At 39.2% G+C, this 17,151-nt stretch overlaps 1 protein-coding gene across 16 annotated transcripts in view; it reads left to right on the top strand.

Moving 5' to 3' along the window:
• The window catches only part of FARS2 (phenylalanyl-tRNA synthetase 2, mitochondrial), a 217,093-nt gene that overhangs the window by 85,294 nt on the left and 114,648 nt on the right, over nt 1-17,151 (top strand). The window contains exon 6 of one of the 16 annotated variants that reach the window (XM_085540266.1): nt 1,255-15,367. The exons of the other annotated variants lie outside the window; for them this stretch is intronic. Within the exon in view, the coding sequence (XP_085396392.1) occupies nt 1,255-1,283 (29 nt within the window). The 3' untranslated portion in view covers nt 1,284-15,367. Of the gene's footprint in view, nt 1-1,254; nt 15,368-17,151 lie in introns of those variants that run through there. 16 annotated transcript variants of the gene reach the window in all.

The raw sequence follows: 17,151 nt of genomic DNA, 5'->3' as shown, positions 1-17,151 counted from the left end.
CACAGATACATTTATCTCTCAGTAAATAGAAGTATATTAAAAATACTTCTAACATTTGCCCTTTACCACTCGAAGCTGGCTTGCAAACATCCACCCTCTCTAAGCAGAAGTAAATCCTTTGTCCAGTTGATTAGCTCGGAAAAAAAATCTCATAGAGACCTTTGCGAGGTCATTAGTGAAGCTTTGCTGTCAGAACGTGAATATGCCACCTGCCTTCCGGAGCCCAGGGGAGCCCACAGGCAATGTGTGTCTTGGAGCACACCACAGAACAGCATCTGCATACTGCCAGACTGATCTGCTAATAGCCAGGGGAAAGAGAGAATTGATGCCAGGGGTGAAAGGAAATGCTGAAACCTTACAAAGTGTTAAGCAGCTCTCACCTATTTATTAGACAGTTAATGCTGCCTGTAGCATTACCAGTGGAGGATGAAAGAAGTGGGGCATGTTGCAGATTGTTAATTGGACTTGGAGCTTCATGTTGTAATTACTAGCTCACTTTCTTCTCTACAAAGGAGAAAATATCCCAGAAGGGACCAAAGCTGAGATAGTTATCATCTGCTAAAAATCACGTTATGTCTTAAATGTTTCTATTATTATTTTTTTGTTTAATGAAGAGAAAAATCATTTTGCTCTCAGACCGATAATGTGTGAGAAGCCAGTGAATGAGCTTGGTTTTGATACCTGTAATGATCATCCTTTAAAGATAGTGGGATAGAAACTGGTGTTTTTCTGTATGCTTTGAGGTTGACTGTGGGGCACACGTTCTTCTCTGGGAACATATTTCAAGTCGCTGGTTCTGAATTTCATGATAAATTGCGGGTTATGTCTCTGTGTACAGACATTGTGTAGATGTGTCAGTAAGACTAATGGATAGAGCTGCATGAGGAATTGATGAATGGTAAAGCCATGGGAAAAAAAAAATACACGGTAACATATAATACATATTGTTTTACGTATATGTACCAACACATACACATACATGCAAGTGTATAATGTATGTTCTACCACATAGTTCTGTCTCCATTGAAACTTTGTTTGCATCACTTACCCCGTGAGCTAGCTAGCTGGGAACTTCTTTCTTTTTTCTCTTATATAAAGCTGCCATAGGAAAAGCATTTGATATTGTTGTGAGTTTTGGTATTCTCTTGTTTGTTTGTTTGCTTCTTGTTTTTATTTTCCCTTGTAGGATTTCTCCTCAAGGTTGTGTTACTCAGAGAACTAATACTTCATCTCTAATCTGTGAACACTTTCCAGACTGCAGTGTCACAACCTGTCATACCTGATAAGAAGATGCGGGCGTCATTCATCTCCTCTGTCACTGTGTCTTGCACAAGGCAAATGTTTCAAGGATGAAAGAATGTGTGGAGAGAGATCTTCAGTTGGTGCAGGTTGTTGTGAACCCAGCTGAGATGTTGCACAAGCTGAATGTCTGCCTTTTATTTCATTCACCTCTCAGTTTTGTGCAACATAGAGGCATGCACACCCTATCTGAGACTATCACCAGTCAACTGGGCCAGTTAGTTGCATTTCTCTGTTACAGTGGAATATGGTGTATATACAACAATACTACTGCTGTTCCCACCTCTCGTGATGTAAGTGCAGGTAGCATTTTGCAATGTTTTTTTGCAGGAAGGGCAAAGTTTAAATGCATAATGTGGTGTTTTAAAAATACTTTCACAGGGAAGTTGTTTCAAGTGAACTTGCTGGAAATGCACGAGCTGTTTTTATTGCATTTAGTGCATTTTTAATGCACAAGTTATTTACACCATGCATTCCAGGCTATGGACAGAAATGATTACAACACTAAATAGGAGGTGATGCTCGTATCTGTTTTATATGACTTATTAATTTTGGGAAACATCCTCTCAAATAAAATGATTTTACCGTAGTATGAAGCGCAGTGATATCCTCTGAGATGGTCATCTATCAGAAAGCTATCACAATGATTTACTGACTACTATTTTTGTAATTATTTTACTCTGTTTAGATGAGAATTGGTGTATTTCCTCTCTCTGGCCTGTGTGCTTACTTCAGGTTGATGGTAACTGATTGGCAGGTTTAGGTGCTTTCGGGACAGACTTATAGGAAGGCGGGTAGATGGAGAGTACATGACTATCTCATCTCCTTTAGAAGGAAGCTTAGGTTTGCAACTCTTTCTCCTCATCATGATTGTTCTAGCCCTGATTTGTACTTGAGATGCAGAAAAGACAAGTTGAGCTTGTGTCTGCTTTCTCCTCATCCATTTCTGCCCTTTGAGTTTACCAGCAGGCGTGAGGACCTCCTCTACCAGTCTCAGCTCATCTTTCCCTCCACTGTTGGAGCTGATGTAGCTCCATTGGCAACCACTGACTTCCTCTCCATCGTTGCTAATATTTAGGGTAGAGACAGGTGGATTATGTTGAGATTAACTATTGGCTCAGCTTAATGGCAACTTCACACTACAGTCCATGTATTCTATGGCCTTTAAGCAGCTTCAAGCAAAAAAAAAGTTTTTATTTTTGGATTTTGTCTATCTAGAAATAATGTTAGCTATGTGTTGGAAGGAATTCTTCATAAGAAAGATTGGCTGAATGCATGCATGCTTCTTTCTTACTTAAAATAAAGATGTTGCCTTGAAAACAGTTTATTTGGAAATTCTTTCCCAGCTTATTTGAGAATGTAGCATGGTAGTATTTGGTTATTAGAAAGCACACTTAACTAAGAGACAAGGCAAGCTTCCAACTGTGCACACGCAAAGCATTTGAATTTGAATTTCAATTAATTCACGTACAACGAGAAATAAAAATGTCATGTTTGGAGGGAGGATTATTGTTGTTATATGCAGTTTTGCTGGAAGACTCGCAGAATAAATGATTGGCTTGTACTACAGCGTGGTATTAGAATAAGAAGTGATTACATTATTAGCTGACAAGTCACGAGTGGTCTGTATGCTTTAGTTTGCTCCCATGTAAAACTGCTTTGAAGATTACGGGCCTGTCAGTTATGTCTCTCATCCTTCTTAACATCATATTCAGGTAGCTGTTACATCTCTTGACCTGTAACAATGTATTGAGTTATCAGTTATAAATATTTGTTCAGCCTAAGGAGACCAGGCAGGCATAAGCAGAAAAAGGTCAGATCATGAGAGGGAATATCCCGTGGCCTGAATTCTCGAGTAAATCAGTGTTTTACTTTAAATCATAAAGGAATTAGGGTTGGAGCAGTATTGATTACTCTTTGTCTGTGTGCTTTTGATTGCTAGTCAGCCAGGCTCCACTTTGATTTTTGGATTGGCAGAGAGAATGATGCTGGTAAGCCCAAGTACAGGAGAATAAGTGGCTCCTAAAGGACTCTGCTTCCGCTAAGTGTGAGCAGAAGCAGATGGACATTCCTGCATGCCTTACTTCCACAGTGTGAAAACACTAGTTCACAGGACAATGTATAGAATGGGCAAGGAATTCTCTCATTAAACTGTTGGTGTTCTATCTTCGTTGTATATCGAGGGGCAGATTTTATGCTACAGTTTGGGGAGCAGCACAAGAGAAACTGCAATGTGTCTGTGTATGTGGTTGGATGAGATGACTTCCGTCTGTGATTTAAGCAGCCTATACGTGATTGAATGAGGGCAAGGTGGTTTGTTTTTTTCCCATTCATACATGTTCTTGGCTTTTACTAGAACAGTCTCAAGGAGTTTTCATAGAATACTGTGACCTGACCCAGTGTACTGTCTTGTTACACCGAGGCATCTGACACCTCAATGCATAAGGAAACAAAAGAGATGGGTAACAAAAGGGAGAATTCTGTCAAACTTGAATGACAAGGGGAGGAGATGTTAATGACTTTGGGAGGATTTCCATCCTCCTGCTTGGGGGCTGAAGTTCCTAGACAAAAGAGATGAAGTGCAGGTATTAAAGGAGACGTGAATCTGCAGCTGAGCCCTTTATAAGATGTCAATGAATTGAAGAGCAACACTTGATTTCTCTAAAAATGGAAAAGAATAGCAGCTTCAAAATAGTGGAATATAAGAGTTGCTATTTTCAGATCAGTTAATCGATATATCAAGTATGTGTTTCTGTCTTTGCATCTAGCTTATACTAATTTGATTAATTTGCCTACATGCAGTGGTGCTGTCCAGTGTTATGACTGGCTTTCCCATTGATTATGCCAGAGAATAGTATATATGGGAACTGCCCTAGGATTTTCTCCTGCTTACTGTTTCAGCACACAGAGAACATGATTTAGTTTTTGTTTTTACCTCCATTTTTAAAAGCCTATTTGATGCTTTTGTTTTCACCACTGACCAGTGTAATTTAAAACCTCCCAGGTTCCAAGCTGTTGAAAGTTTGAGACTTTTTTTTCTCTCAAGGAGCTGGTAAAAACAACATCTTGTATTGACATGATAATATTAGCGAAAAATACGCTGATATATATGCTTAAACCATTAAACACTTAAACATTAAACCACTAAAACTCCTTCATTCCTTTGGGTGAAATGATATCTGCATTTTGAGTACTCTGCCAAGGATACTGCTTTACCAATCTGTTTGCTCCTCTTTGGACCAAAAACATTTGTAACATTTGTATTTAGCTGGGAGAATATTCATTTTTTATTATTATTATTATTTTTTACCCTGGAGGAAGAATACGAGAAGTTTATTCTGGACGTTTCCTGTGGAGGAAACTTGGTGTATCCTTTCTAGGTTCATCCTTGAAATGTCCTTGTAAGAGAAGTGGGTGTTCTCAAATAAATACATTGATAGCGCTGATAGCTTAAAACTTAATAAAGATTTAGTGATTTTTAATTGAGCTAAATGCATTGTCCTACACACAAGATGTTATTTCAACTTCCAAGAACAAGGGCAATAAATAATGATAGTGATGCATAATGACACATTAGGAAATTTATGGTGCTACCCACTCTTTGTTAGGCGCATACCACACAGTCTCAAATGACAATCAGACTCCCTGAAGACCTTCCAGTATAAAAATAGTTATGAGCAATCTACTAACAGGATGCCATCCTCTAAAAATTCCTGGAAAATCAGCTGTTAGTGACTTTTAGGTGTGTTTATGTTTTAGGAATGTGTTCTTGTCAGCTTTTGGAGCTAAGGCATGTAAGGTTTTGCTACAAGAAAAGAGCAGGAATGAAATGAGCAGAAAACTGAGATATACCTTACTGGCCATAATAAAGCCTGTCCAAAGTAGTCTTTCAATATATCTGTACTTCTCATCAAGCTTTGCTTTTGGTAGTCAACAAAAGCTAAGCGGATTCTTTAGTCATGTGATTTTTCAAACCTTTTAGTTAGTTTGGCAAGTTGAGGAATATGAAATAAATCTCTAAAAGAAAAGCTGGTTTAAAACCATTACTGTAAGACTTAAATGTGCCACCACATGCTTTTCACTTAATAGAGAAACTGTCTACAGATGAGGGTTACTGTCTCAGCGGTAGATGGGTCCAATCATGCTACAGTGGTGGGGAGGATCCAAGGTAGGAAGCATTTAGGGATTCTTGCCATTCTCATAGGAAAGGAAAGCTATTTTTTTTCTAACTCACTGAAGTTGTGTTTATGTCACTGCTGGACTTTGTATACAGTGTGATATTAAACACATGGTATTTGGAGTATGATTTAAAATCATTCATTGACTTTGGTAAATATATATATATATATATAATTACATGGAAAAGAGGATTTCTAATAATGTAATATTGGACCTAGATGTACAGTCAATAAGGTGCAAAGAGTACATGCTTTCAAAAATAGCAGCATTGAAAATATTGAGTGAGGATTAAAATAGGTCTTCCTTCCTGATCCTATGTTATGTTACTTGAATATGTTCACAGCCTTTCGAGGCAAGGAACTGTGATTCCAATGAATACTGAGCAGTCTTTGGGTAGTGTCTTAACTATTTTTTTCCTCCCCAAACCTGCTGATCTTACTAATGAAAAGAGAGAAAGGAGAAGAATGTTCGGATATTATGAAAAGACTTGCATGATTGCTGGGTCCCACTTGTGCTAAGGCACAGAATTGAGTCGGCCCCTGACCCTGGGAGTTTGAAGGATGTTTCAGCCTTCTTGAGGTCGATGTCCTTTTCTGAGCCTGTGCTGTGCAATCTGAAATGATTCCTGACTTCAGCAGTTTGTTTCTTTCTCTTGCTAGTGTTTTCCTTCTCTTTGAGTCCCTATGCAAAGCTGATCCTTAGTCTGGCTGGTACGTGTGGGCCATCCTTGTGGAGCTGTGCTCAGACCCTGTGCTTGAGGGACGTGGAGATCATTGATGGACTGACTGTAACCTGAAAACCTCCATGTCTACCTCAACCACAGCCATGGAGTAGAAAGATTACACAAGCCTGAGACAATCTTCAAAAGGGTTTGGGCATGGTATGGGGAGAGGAGGGTGGGAATGGCTTCTGTGATTCATATAAGGGTCTGCTGCTCAGCTCTCTGCTTAATAAGGCTGAAGGTTTGCATGCATGAGGTTTTTGATAAACGGTTTCAGAACTAACTAAACTTCAGTTTCAACCCCCCCTGCTATGTGCAGGGTCACCAACCACCAGACCAAGCTGCCCAGAGCCACATCCAGCCTGGCCTTGAATGCCTCCAGGGATGGGGCATCCGCAGCCTCCTTGGGCAACCTGTGCCAGTGCATGTACATGCTCTGCTTTTACATTGTAAAATGTCTTAGAATCTTTACAGTGTTGTACGAACCTTCAGCTGAGGAAGGGGATGTAAAAGTGGATGTTTTAATATCAGCATTCGTAGGAACAGTTGAGCTATCTTTAAAAAACAAAGAAACAAAACATTCCAGAATTCGCCATACCTAAATGAACAGACTGTTCATCTCTGCTACCATTCTCCACTCTTCAGAATTGCCCTGTGACTTTGTTCCTGTGTCCTTGATGGTTCTGTTGTTCTTTGTTGTTTTTTTTCTTTTTTTTTCTTTTTGTTTTGTTTTACTGGCAGTTGTTCCTTATTTCTTGTGCCAGAAAGTTGGGAAGAATGATCTTCTGCGGCACCGTAATGCTTGTCAGCTCTTTCCAGTCTCGACTTTTAATGAACAGTTTAGCTCTTAGCTTCTCTGTTTCTCCCTCTGCTGTTTTGCTGTTGCTCTAGAGCTTTCCCTGTGTGAACAAGGGAGTGCCTGATAGAAAGACAGCATTTCTGTCCTGCCTAAATAATTCCCCTTGTACTTATCCAGCCCCCTCTTTCTTATTATTTCTCTTCCTTCCTAAAAAAGCTAGAAATGCCACATCCCTAGGCCCCTTCATACTTGTTTGTGTATCTGTATTACAACAGCAGTGTTTAGCACTTGCATAATCTCACTCCTCTGCATAATCGCTGTAATCATTTATGCATCTGTTTTATAACAGAGGAGGGTCATATTCAAAGATGGAGCGCAGTTCTGACTCTCCTGTGAGCTTGGCTAGCACTCAGCATCACTCTGCAGTCCAGATCATGAGCTGTATTTTATGTGTTGAAATGCAAAGCCAAAGTCTAGCGGATTTGAGAACTACTTTGTGTTCCTTTGATTTCTGAGGAGTTGCTCAGCTTTAGGAAGGGACAACAGTAAAAGGGCAGCACAGCTGGATGCTGGCTCCTCCTGCCTCTAAACACTTTACGAAAAGTGAGCTGGTAGAGGTTACACTTCCTAAGGGGGAGGCAAGCAGAGACCCAGTGCCAAAATTACTTTCCTGAACCTAAAGGTCACAGGGTGACTCAAGAGCCTGGGAGCTCCTGAATGTCCTCTGCTTATCTCTCCAGATTCCACTGCACTGCAGATATACCAGTGATGCTGAAAGGCCTTCTTTCCTAATCTGAGGATTAACAAGCTGCTGGTAGAGGGAGCATTTCCTGCCAGGTTTCTATATTCAGTAGTCGTTTAGATGCTGGCTGTAGCAAGCAGAGATCCTACAGAGATGGTGTGAGCAGTGTCTGTGTTAAGGAGGTCAGAGAGCTGCATCATCTGCAGTTGGGGCAGCACTGAGCCTGGTGTGCAGCACCACAGCAGCACGAGGGGACATGCTGTGATCTCAGGGTGGAGCTCTTTTCCTCCTTCATCCCTCTTTTCCTTCTCTCAATCCTGACCTAGTTTATTAGTGTTAATTTTATTAGTGCATCTGCTTCGTTTTTGTGATTATTAAATGCTTTTGGGGCTTCATAATTTGGTTATTTCAGCGCCTTTTTCAATATAATTGAAGCTCGAATTAACGTAGCCTGAAAACATACTTTATTCTAACTTGATAAATCTTGCAGAGCTAACCAGTTTATGTTAATATTTCTTTCTTTTTTTTTTTTTTTTTTTTTCAACCTTGCTCTTATGTAATTTGGTTAGCAGTGAAATCTTTTTATTTTTTTCCTAGTGACTGAAGCTGGCATTTCTGTCTGCTCGATCTCTTTATATTTTAATGTTTAAGACATTTAATGTTCAGGGCTTAGTATGACATATCTCATCTTTTGGATAGGAGGGTGACAATCCAGTTGGGCATCCACTGATTGTCTCGCTCTGTTAATTTGCATCATTGCCTGCTGCTGTGCCAGTTTCTCTTATGGTACCTTTTCATGTCTGTGCTTTCATACTGTTTCTGGTTAGGCTTGTCTCAGGTACTGTGCTACTTTCCTCATTCCCTTTCTGTGTCGTCTCTTTAGGTCTTTCATTTCCTGCTGCATTTTTTTCCTTTATAATTCATTGCTGTTATGAAGTAGAATTGCTTTCCTGCAGTATGGGAGAAAGGTTTCCTGTGCCAAAAAGGAGAAGCAAGGGCTGGGAGTCTTGTCAGAAGTCACTTCGGGTCCTCCTGGATTAAAAGGCCTAAAGTTTTTGCAGGTTCACCATGAGGCAACTCAGGAGTTCTTTGTCTCTAGAGTGGATGCTTGCTAAAATGTAGTCCTAGAAATGTAATGGTACACTTTTCCTCAGCCTGTTCTTATTGTTCCTACATCTATAGTAATGGTTTTGTAGTTGTACCAATCTTGTAATAGGTATGTGGCATACATCTTCATAGACAGTTTGAGTCACATGTTAGTGTATTGCTGACAGGAGGGATTTAAATTGCAGCTCAGCTGAAGGCCAGCATGGGTAGACAGTGACAGGACAAGGGGGAATGGTTTTAAACTGAGACAGGAGAGGCTTAGGTTGGATATTAGAAGGCAGTTTTTCACACAGAGGTTGGTGATGCACTGGAACAGGTTGCCCAAGGAGGCTGTGGATGCCCCATCCCTGGAGGCATTCAAGGCCAGGCTGGATGTGGCTCTGGGCAGCCTGATCTGCTGGTTGGCATCCCTGTCCATGATGGGGGGGGGGGTTGAAACTAGGTGATATTTGAGGTCATTTTCAACCCACGCCATTCTATTACTCCATTCTATGCTTTTGATATCCTGTAGACCTACTTCCACCTGGAAACTGGGAAAACCTGACATCTGATTGGACAAGGAGTGGAACAGACAGAAAGAGTGAAGGTGCATGCTGTAGCGCCCCAGAGAGTTTCCATTACTACTTTTGATGCAGTGCTGTGTACTAGCATGGGGTACAAAGCGCTAGCATCCAGTCTTATGCACTGTGGGATTTGTCTTTTTCATTTTCTATGTAATCAGAAGGTGCAGAATTGATTCTATTTGTTCTCTTATCTCAGGGTTAACTCAAGCACTAGAGGAGTAACAGTGTGTTATGGTGCAAAAAGGACTTGAAAAACTGCTGGATTATATATTATTATTATTATTATTATTATTATTATTATTATTATTATTATTATTATTATTATTATTATTTTGTAATTAAAAATGGAATTGGAAATAGGAACACTTTTTCTGTTGTACTGATACTTCTCCATTTTCTGATCAATATCAGGTTACGAGAAATAAGCAGCTAAGGGATGTCCATAGCTCAGGGGATCAGTAAGTGGCTTTAGAGCCTTTCACCTTCAGATTGCCAGTTGGCATCTAGCCCAGGCAGGCAATGACCAGAAGTCACTGGATTTGCATTTCCAGGCTGAGTCTGTCGCCAGTCATCTGTGAGCAATTGGCAGTAACCAAAACCCTTGGTGTTTTCTTTAGGGAAACCAAAACCTAATTAAGGCCTTTCTTATAGAAGGTCTCCCCCAAGAACAGAGTGAAGGTGATAAGAGTGATGTGGAAGCTGGATGAGGCCTTCTGAAATCCTCAGGCTCTCTGGATGTGCAGGTGATCTTGGTCAAGAGAGCTGGTCAGCTGAGTGCCTCTTATTAGTAACACTGGAACACTTAAAAAATGTGCAGAAATGGTCCTTGGTTCAGAGCAATTAGAAAATGTTCCATATCAGGCTCGTCCAAGCTGATGACTCTTTCACTGTGTCCTTACTTTATAACGCGCTCAAAAACTTCAAGGAAAGAAAGTCGTAAATACTCTAATTGAAAAGTGTATCATGTGGAGCTGTGTAGAGTATACAGAATTTTAATGAACAGACATTTTAAAGATGTCTGGATTGATACTTTTCACTTTAAGATATGGTTACTGAAATGTTTAGATGTGCCCATGTTTATTCTCTTCTGAAGCGCTTTCCAAAATCTTGTGAAACAAGGAAACAAGAAAAAAAAACACGTTTTATTCAGTTTAAAGAAGTGTTTGGCACACAATATTTCAGGTATTTGTACTTAGTTGTACCTACGATGCCAGAAAGGGAAAACATTATTTTTAATCACATGAAAAAAGGAAGCAATTGATATAGTGTTTTCTACAGAGTGTTCTTGTGGTTTCTTTTTTAAGTGGCAGAGATTCTTTAGTTGACGAAGATGCTAGGTTTCATGTAGTGAAAGGGAGCCCTCTGTACATGTTAGCAAGTAGATAGTGGTGGTACTTCACAAAGATTATACTTGTGATCTTACATTTTCAATAACATTTTAAAGACAACGGCAGCAGATCACTCAAGACAACTGCGGGCAGGATCAAACCATGCTGCACAGATCAGGATTTTGAAGGTGGGAAGGTCTTTTCACCTTGAAAGGATTGAGCATTCCAGTTCTTGTGGAGACTACCAGACTAATTCCATTATACAAGTTGAACATCCCAGATAGTCTGTAAGCTGCTGCATTGTTATTTGGAACTTGTGCTTTGATCCAGTGTGAAAGATGGACAGGAAGGTCCAGCCTGGAATCTAGATTTGTAAAGATCAGAAACTGTGCTGGTTGTGCTGGCCAAGCAGATTTTAAGACTTTACTGTTTGGAATTTTCCTCTGCAGGTGGAGGGGGGAGGGAAAATCTGTCCTAATGGTGCCCCTGAAATACAGAATAAAAATAGCTGCAAGATGAGGACAAGGAACTATGGATTCTTCTTCATAATGTTAATAATAATGCTGTAGTGAAGTATAATTTCATTTCTGCCATTTAAAAGCCTATTAAGGTGCTATCATGGTAAATAGGTTATTAACATGGACAATGAATGTCACTAGTATCATTGAAAATTCTTTTAATTCCCTTAGTATCTCTTAAATGCTCATTACATCATAATGTCCTGATCCTAAGTTTTCCATCAAGGGAATCTTATATACTTTCAGAAAATAAGTGAAACTTCATTTTCTTCTCCTTGCAACTATTTCCCAAGAATAGTACATTAATAAGCATGTTACTGCAGAATGCAGAGATTTGTCCACCAAATGATTTATTTCACTTTGCTACTTTTGGAATAAAATCAGTTTTCTTTATGAACAGTTAAACTGCTGTCAAAATGGCATCCAGAAATTCTTGTTCTTAATTAAGCTGGCAGTCATGTTTCTAATATAAAGGCATCAGATAAAATCTTGAATGTACCTGTTAGATTTACGTGCATGCATATCAGCAGTAATTCTACCTAAGTTTGTGGAGTTTAACCATCAATTAAAGCAGGTCCAAAACAACAGACTGAAATGAAAAAAATAAAATAAATAAATAAAAAAAATTAAGTGGTTTGAATTTTTAGTCTTGTTTTTAAGATACTTTAGAATCGTTTCTACCTTTCTATGCCAGAAAAGTCAGTGCAAAGCTATAGGAATAAGCAAAGTTGTGTTTGTATGATCTTTTCAGATCTTAAAATGCTCTGAATACAAGGGCTTTTAATTTGCTCATTGTGGCTATGTTCTAGAAGTGTTGTAGCTGTTTAACAGGACGCATCAGTGGCGTAGGACAACTGCAGAATGACAGAACAGAGCAGAAGGTAGTGCTGCAGAAGTGAAATTTGATTTATACTATCCTGACCTTTTTTGAAATGCACCATCTTTAAAGGACACAAAGAGTTCTCATCTAAGTGACGGGTATCTTCAATATCCTGTGTCCCTTTTCAGCTTGCTCAATCTTTTTTTAACATATATAGCAAGAGCGAAAAGCCTTACCCACAAAACTGCACAAAATCATAGTACTGTTGTGGGTAAAGCATCAGAAGGTCAAGGATTTTCTGTTGACTTGTTAAGTGATTATGTCCAGGTCATTTAGGATGAGTTCTTGCGAGGTGTTTGAGTGTTGTGATACTCTATGCCTAATGAACTTGGTCTCCTGGAGCTGTAGAAGTCAGTTTAGTTATGTAAAGGGAGGGCAGTTTGGGTTGTAGGTGTTCTTCAATAGCTCGAGTATGATGGAACACCAAAGAGATAAATGATTCTTTTTGGACTGTCCAATAGCACACAGGCACATAGAATGGGCCTGACTGTCTATGTGGAGTATGTTGTATTTCTTTTGACTCAATCATCTGAAGTCTGGGATTACGAATACTTCTTTCTTCTTGTGTATTTAGGCTGTAACCTCCTTGAAGTTGCTGATGGAGTGCTCAGGAAGTAAGAGCTGTAGTCTCATGTAGGACATCTCTTTGAACTGCAGTAGTAAAGACAGTAAATACTGCCTGTGGTATCTGGATTTTCTTCAACTGCTTTTGTCAAGACATACGTATTTACTTTGTATGATCTTATGGAGCAGATGGGAAGGTAATGTCTGGGCTCACATGAGAGTCATTTTGCATTTTCTTGAGAGCTACCACAAGTAACTGAGTTGCATTGTTACCTGCGCGTGCTTAAGGTCCTTTGTCTTGGGAAAATATCTCAATGACAAGCCTTTGCAATAGGCTGCCTTTTCAGACACTCTATTGAAGTGATGACTGTGACATGATCTGACTTAGTTTTGCCACTCTGTGTATTGCTCTTTGCTCCCCTTTCCATTAGCCAAACATGCAGTTTAGCCAGCTATAATGCTTTCAAAAACTCAGCTCAGCACTCTGTATTTGGCTCTGTATTTGAAAACCCCAAAGCTGTGAATTTTAATAATATATTTCACTGCTCTTCCACGTTTTTTCAATCTGTGTCAAATATTCCTGAATTTTCTCACTCCTGCAATATGACAGTAATGGTGAAGGCAAATAATTCTTACTTTTCTTTTGAATTTTTAGTATTTGAAGGAAATTTGCCAAGTGAAGCTTAGTGCCTGGCTCCAGCCTTGCTCACACTGGAAGGGATGTTAGTTCTGGTCAAAGACATGGCAACCAATGCTCAGCGTTCTAAAAAAAAAGATGCTTAAAAATACAGATCGTGGGTTTGGTTTTCTGTGGTTCTACTTCTAGCCATATTTTTACACAGCCACAAGAGTAAAACATTACTTTTTAAACCTGTGAAATCTGTATGCTCATGTCAGAATCTGGGGGAAAAACCAAACAGGTCTGCTAAATATGGAAAGGCAAGCCAGCAGCACAGAAAGACATTTTCTTCTTGAGTAAAGATTTGAAACAGTTTAGTCCTTGTGCTGCTGTAGTGTTCCTGGATCCTTTTGCTTCTCAGAAGCAAAGCTGAGTTCCCCGTGAAAATAAGAGGCAAAAGAACAAAGCCCAGCCCATATATGTGCAGCTGCGTGTGTGTTCTGCAAGCTGTGTGTTATGATGAGTCCCGCATTTGAAGTTGTCACTCAGGGCTATGACTGTAACAAAGAGGACAAGGACTGTGTTGCCAAGAGGACTAAGCAGGCCCTTTATGGCTTTGTGGTTAAAAGGATAAGGCAGCAGCTCTAGATGGATGGTTTGTGCGATTATGTGATGAATTTCTTGCACACTGGGGGCTCTCTCATTTGGAATGACTGGTGTCTTCTCAGAAGATTATTTCGCTTTTTTTATTCTTCCCGTTCTGTCTCCATCTCCACAGAAACAAACGAACTGAGATTGCCTGGGTTGAATTTACCTGTTTTGGGGTTTTCTTTTTTTCCTTTATTGGAGAGATCCAAAACAACAAAATATAAAAAGGGATCGTCTTACCTCCCTAGTGACATAGGTTTATTTAGCTGCTGAGCAGAGGAGATTGAAATTGTCTTCTTTATTTCTCAGAGACAGGATGCAGAGGAGCTACTGTTTGAGTCTTGCTGTGCTAGATTAGATTATGCCCAGGTAATAAGTGACTGACACTGCTCTCTTCACTCTGATTTTTGTAATTCCTCTGAACAGTTCTGGTCTCTCTGCATTCCAGAACTCCAGAGTGAAATAACCATATAAAGTTGTACGTGCAATTTTCAGTTTACCAGATGGCGTACTTGTAAAGGGTTGCCTCAAGCAAAAGAAGTTATCTTCCGACTGGCAAAGGAATACTCTGATACCCACATACAGTATTGTGTTTTGTAACTAGGTTCATTAAATTTGGAAAGGGAAAACTTCGAGTTCTAATGACCATACTTAATTTTTAAAAAGCTTGTATTAATAGAACAAATAGAATATGCGTGTTTATATATATGCCATCTGTCAAGAAAAACACCAAAAGACTGATAACAAACTGTTGTTCCACAACTTTTTCCTGAATGTAAATCACAGAATGATGCAACCCCGTTTTTCCAGCCAGTCTTGACTTAACTAGATTAACTTCTTGAAGAATGGAAAATGAGAAGAAAAGAATGCTGGAAGAATTAGCACTTCAGGGTCTCCTTTCATTCATCAAAGAGATGTGTTTTCAAGCTTAGTGTAGTCTCACTTGGGCTGCCATCAGCAAAATCATTACATTAAGAGTTTCCCAAAGTTAGTAGAGAATTAATGGAGACGTGCTCTGAAACTCCAAAGACAATCATGAAGATGTCAAAGATCTCCTTTGATCTTCTGTTTGTTTTCCTTAATTCCTCTGATAAAGGCACAAATTCTTCACAATGACCAGAACAAGGCATGGTTTTCTGAAGCAACATTCTGCCAGCAAGAGTTCTTGCCAGAGTAAACCCCTTTAAGGAATACAGCAAAAAATGTTGCTCTGACACCAAAGAATGAAGTTGAGTTTCTAGATAGAATTAAACTTGTGTTATTATTTCACCTATTTGAATTTCCTTTTCCTATTCCTTCGTTTTTATGTTTACCTAGAGAAGATAGGGTTTTCTCCCTATTTAGTCTGTACGATTTTGATCTGAGTCAAAGCCGCAGTTCCATACTTTAAGGAAAGAAAAGTCCGTCACAGTGTGCAAGCATGCTTAGGGGATGCTTCTTTGTTTCAGTCCAAGTTGTGATGGTTTTAAGAGCTGGTAAGCATACTTTAAGCCAAAGGCATTTTGGGATGGAAGTATGTAATGCTACTTCTGTGGGAAAAAAAGCTCCACTGGTGTGCGGTAACCAGGGACCTCTTTCTCAAACTTTGTGCTGGAAGAAGACAGCTTCTATTTTTGAATATTTCATGCTTGTCACAGCCAGTGTCAAATTCTGTCTTTCTTCTTTGTATCCACCTCGCATTTTCTGTGTTGACTATATATACGTATTATGAAGACAGAAGTTACATTCCAGGTTTTGAGTTTCAAAAATATGTGAAAAATTTCACTGAAGAACCATCACAAATCTGTCTAGGGCCATATTTTGATTTTCTATCATTGCTGGCTCAGTCTTCTTATACAGTGAGCACTCTACTAAATCCTAGCTGATGAAATTAGATATTAACAGATATCAGGAATATTACAGGTTAGGTTTATTTAGGAAGAAATAAATATGGCCATCCAGCTCCATGTGAATAATTTTTTTCTTAGGGAAACACAACAGTTTGATTTGTCTGAAATACACATAAAGTGTTTGTGAGAAATAATTAGATAGCTCCAGGAGGAACAGAAAAAACTAACTTGGAGTACCTGTTTATTGTCCATACAGTGATGCATAACATGCGAACTGTGAGCCAGCAACAATCTCACATCATCCTGGGTTGTATTAGTAGTGTGGTCAACAGGCTGAGGGAGGTGATCCTTCTCCCCTGCTCAGCTCAGACAAGATGCATGTGGAGGGCTGTGTATGTTTATGGTTATGCTTAATTGCAAAACAGTTTTCCGCTTGATTCTGCTTTGGATGGTTTTCTTTGGGCAGTTTGCTTCACACATCATAGATGGATCTGCTGTACTAATTCTCAACCATTGCCCAAAGTTTGCAGATCTGGTATTTATTCTTTACTATTTTTCCTCCCCCTCACTTTTACTGCCTGTTACATAATTTTTGTTCAGGCTAGATTTAGTACTTACTTTCCAATAATGAATCACTACATGAAGTGGGACAATATTATTTGTTACTTGGCATTTTAATGTCCTTTTAAGTTCAAAAATAAAACGGCACAAGGAAAATCAGCCTATAACAGCTAGCTATTGGCTCTACTCTTTGTGCAGAAACATAGTTCTGTAGATTAAGGCCACAAGGCTAAATGTATATTTAAAGAATGTATCCTCTTGTATTTTTTCCTACTAAAAAAAGGCTTTGAATTCTCAACAAAGGATTTTATTTTTCATGTTACTCTCTTTCACAGTCTCTGTTCGGTACTGCTTTAAGTTTCAGATTATCTAAAGAGCTGGTCATCTTTGAAATCTGACCTGAATGACCTTTTTCTACAGAATCCACTAATACTAACCAGTCAGAACAAAGAGATGACCCAAAACTTTGACACAACCAGTGTACAGCATTGTGTGGCTGTTTTATATGATGCTGGAATAGTAAAATCATTTTTTGAGTCCTACTGAAATGGCATTTGTCAGTTTTTCAAGCAAATATTTGTTAAAACGCTTGTAATAAGTGGGGTGCGTTGTAGTTCCAGGAAGAAACGAAAAATACCCTGAGTCTTTCAGAAGGATTTCATTTACCCTCTTAGCAATTGTTTATATTGAAAGCTTGTGGTGTATGTTCTCATTAAGTATAGAATTGTGTTCATACTGTTTACCTAAAATCGCATTGTTGGATGACTCACTCATATGAGTGACCACTGGTTCAT

Source organism: Coturnix japonica, chromosome 2, assembly GCF_054131305.1.
Source record: "Coturnix japonica strain WE chromosome 2, WE-NBRP24, whole genome shotgun sequence".
NCBI classification, from domain to species: Eukaryota; Metazoa; Chordata; class Aves; order Galliformes; family Phasianidae; genus Coturnix; species Coturnix japonica.
This window is presented reverse-complemented; position numbering and strand designations above follow the sequence as displayed.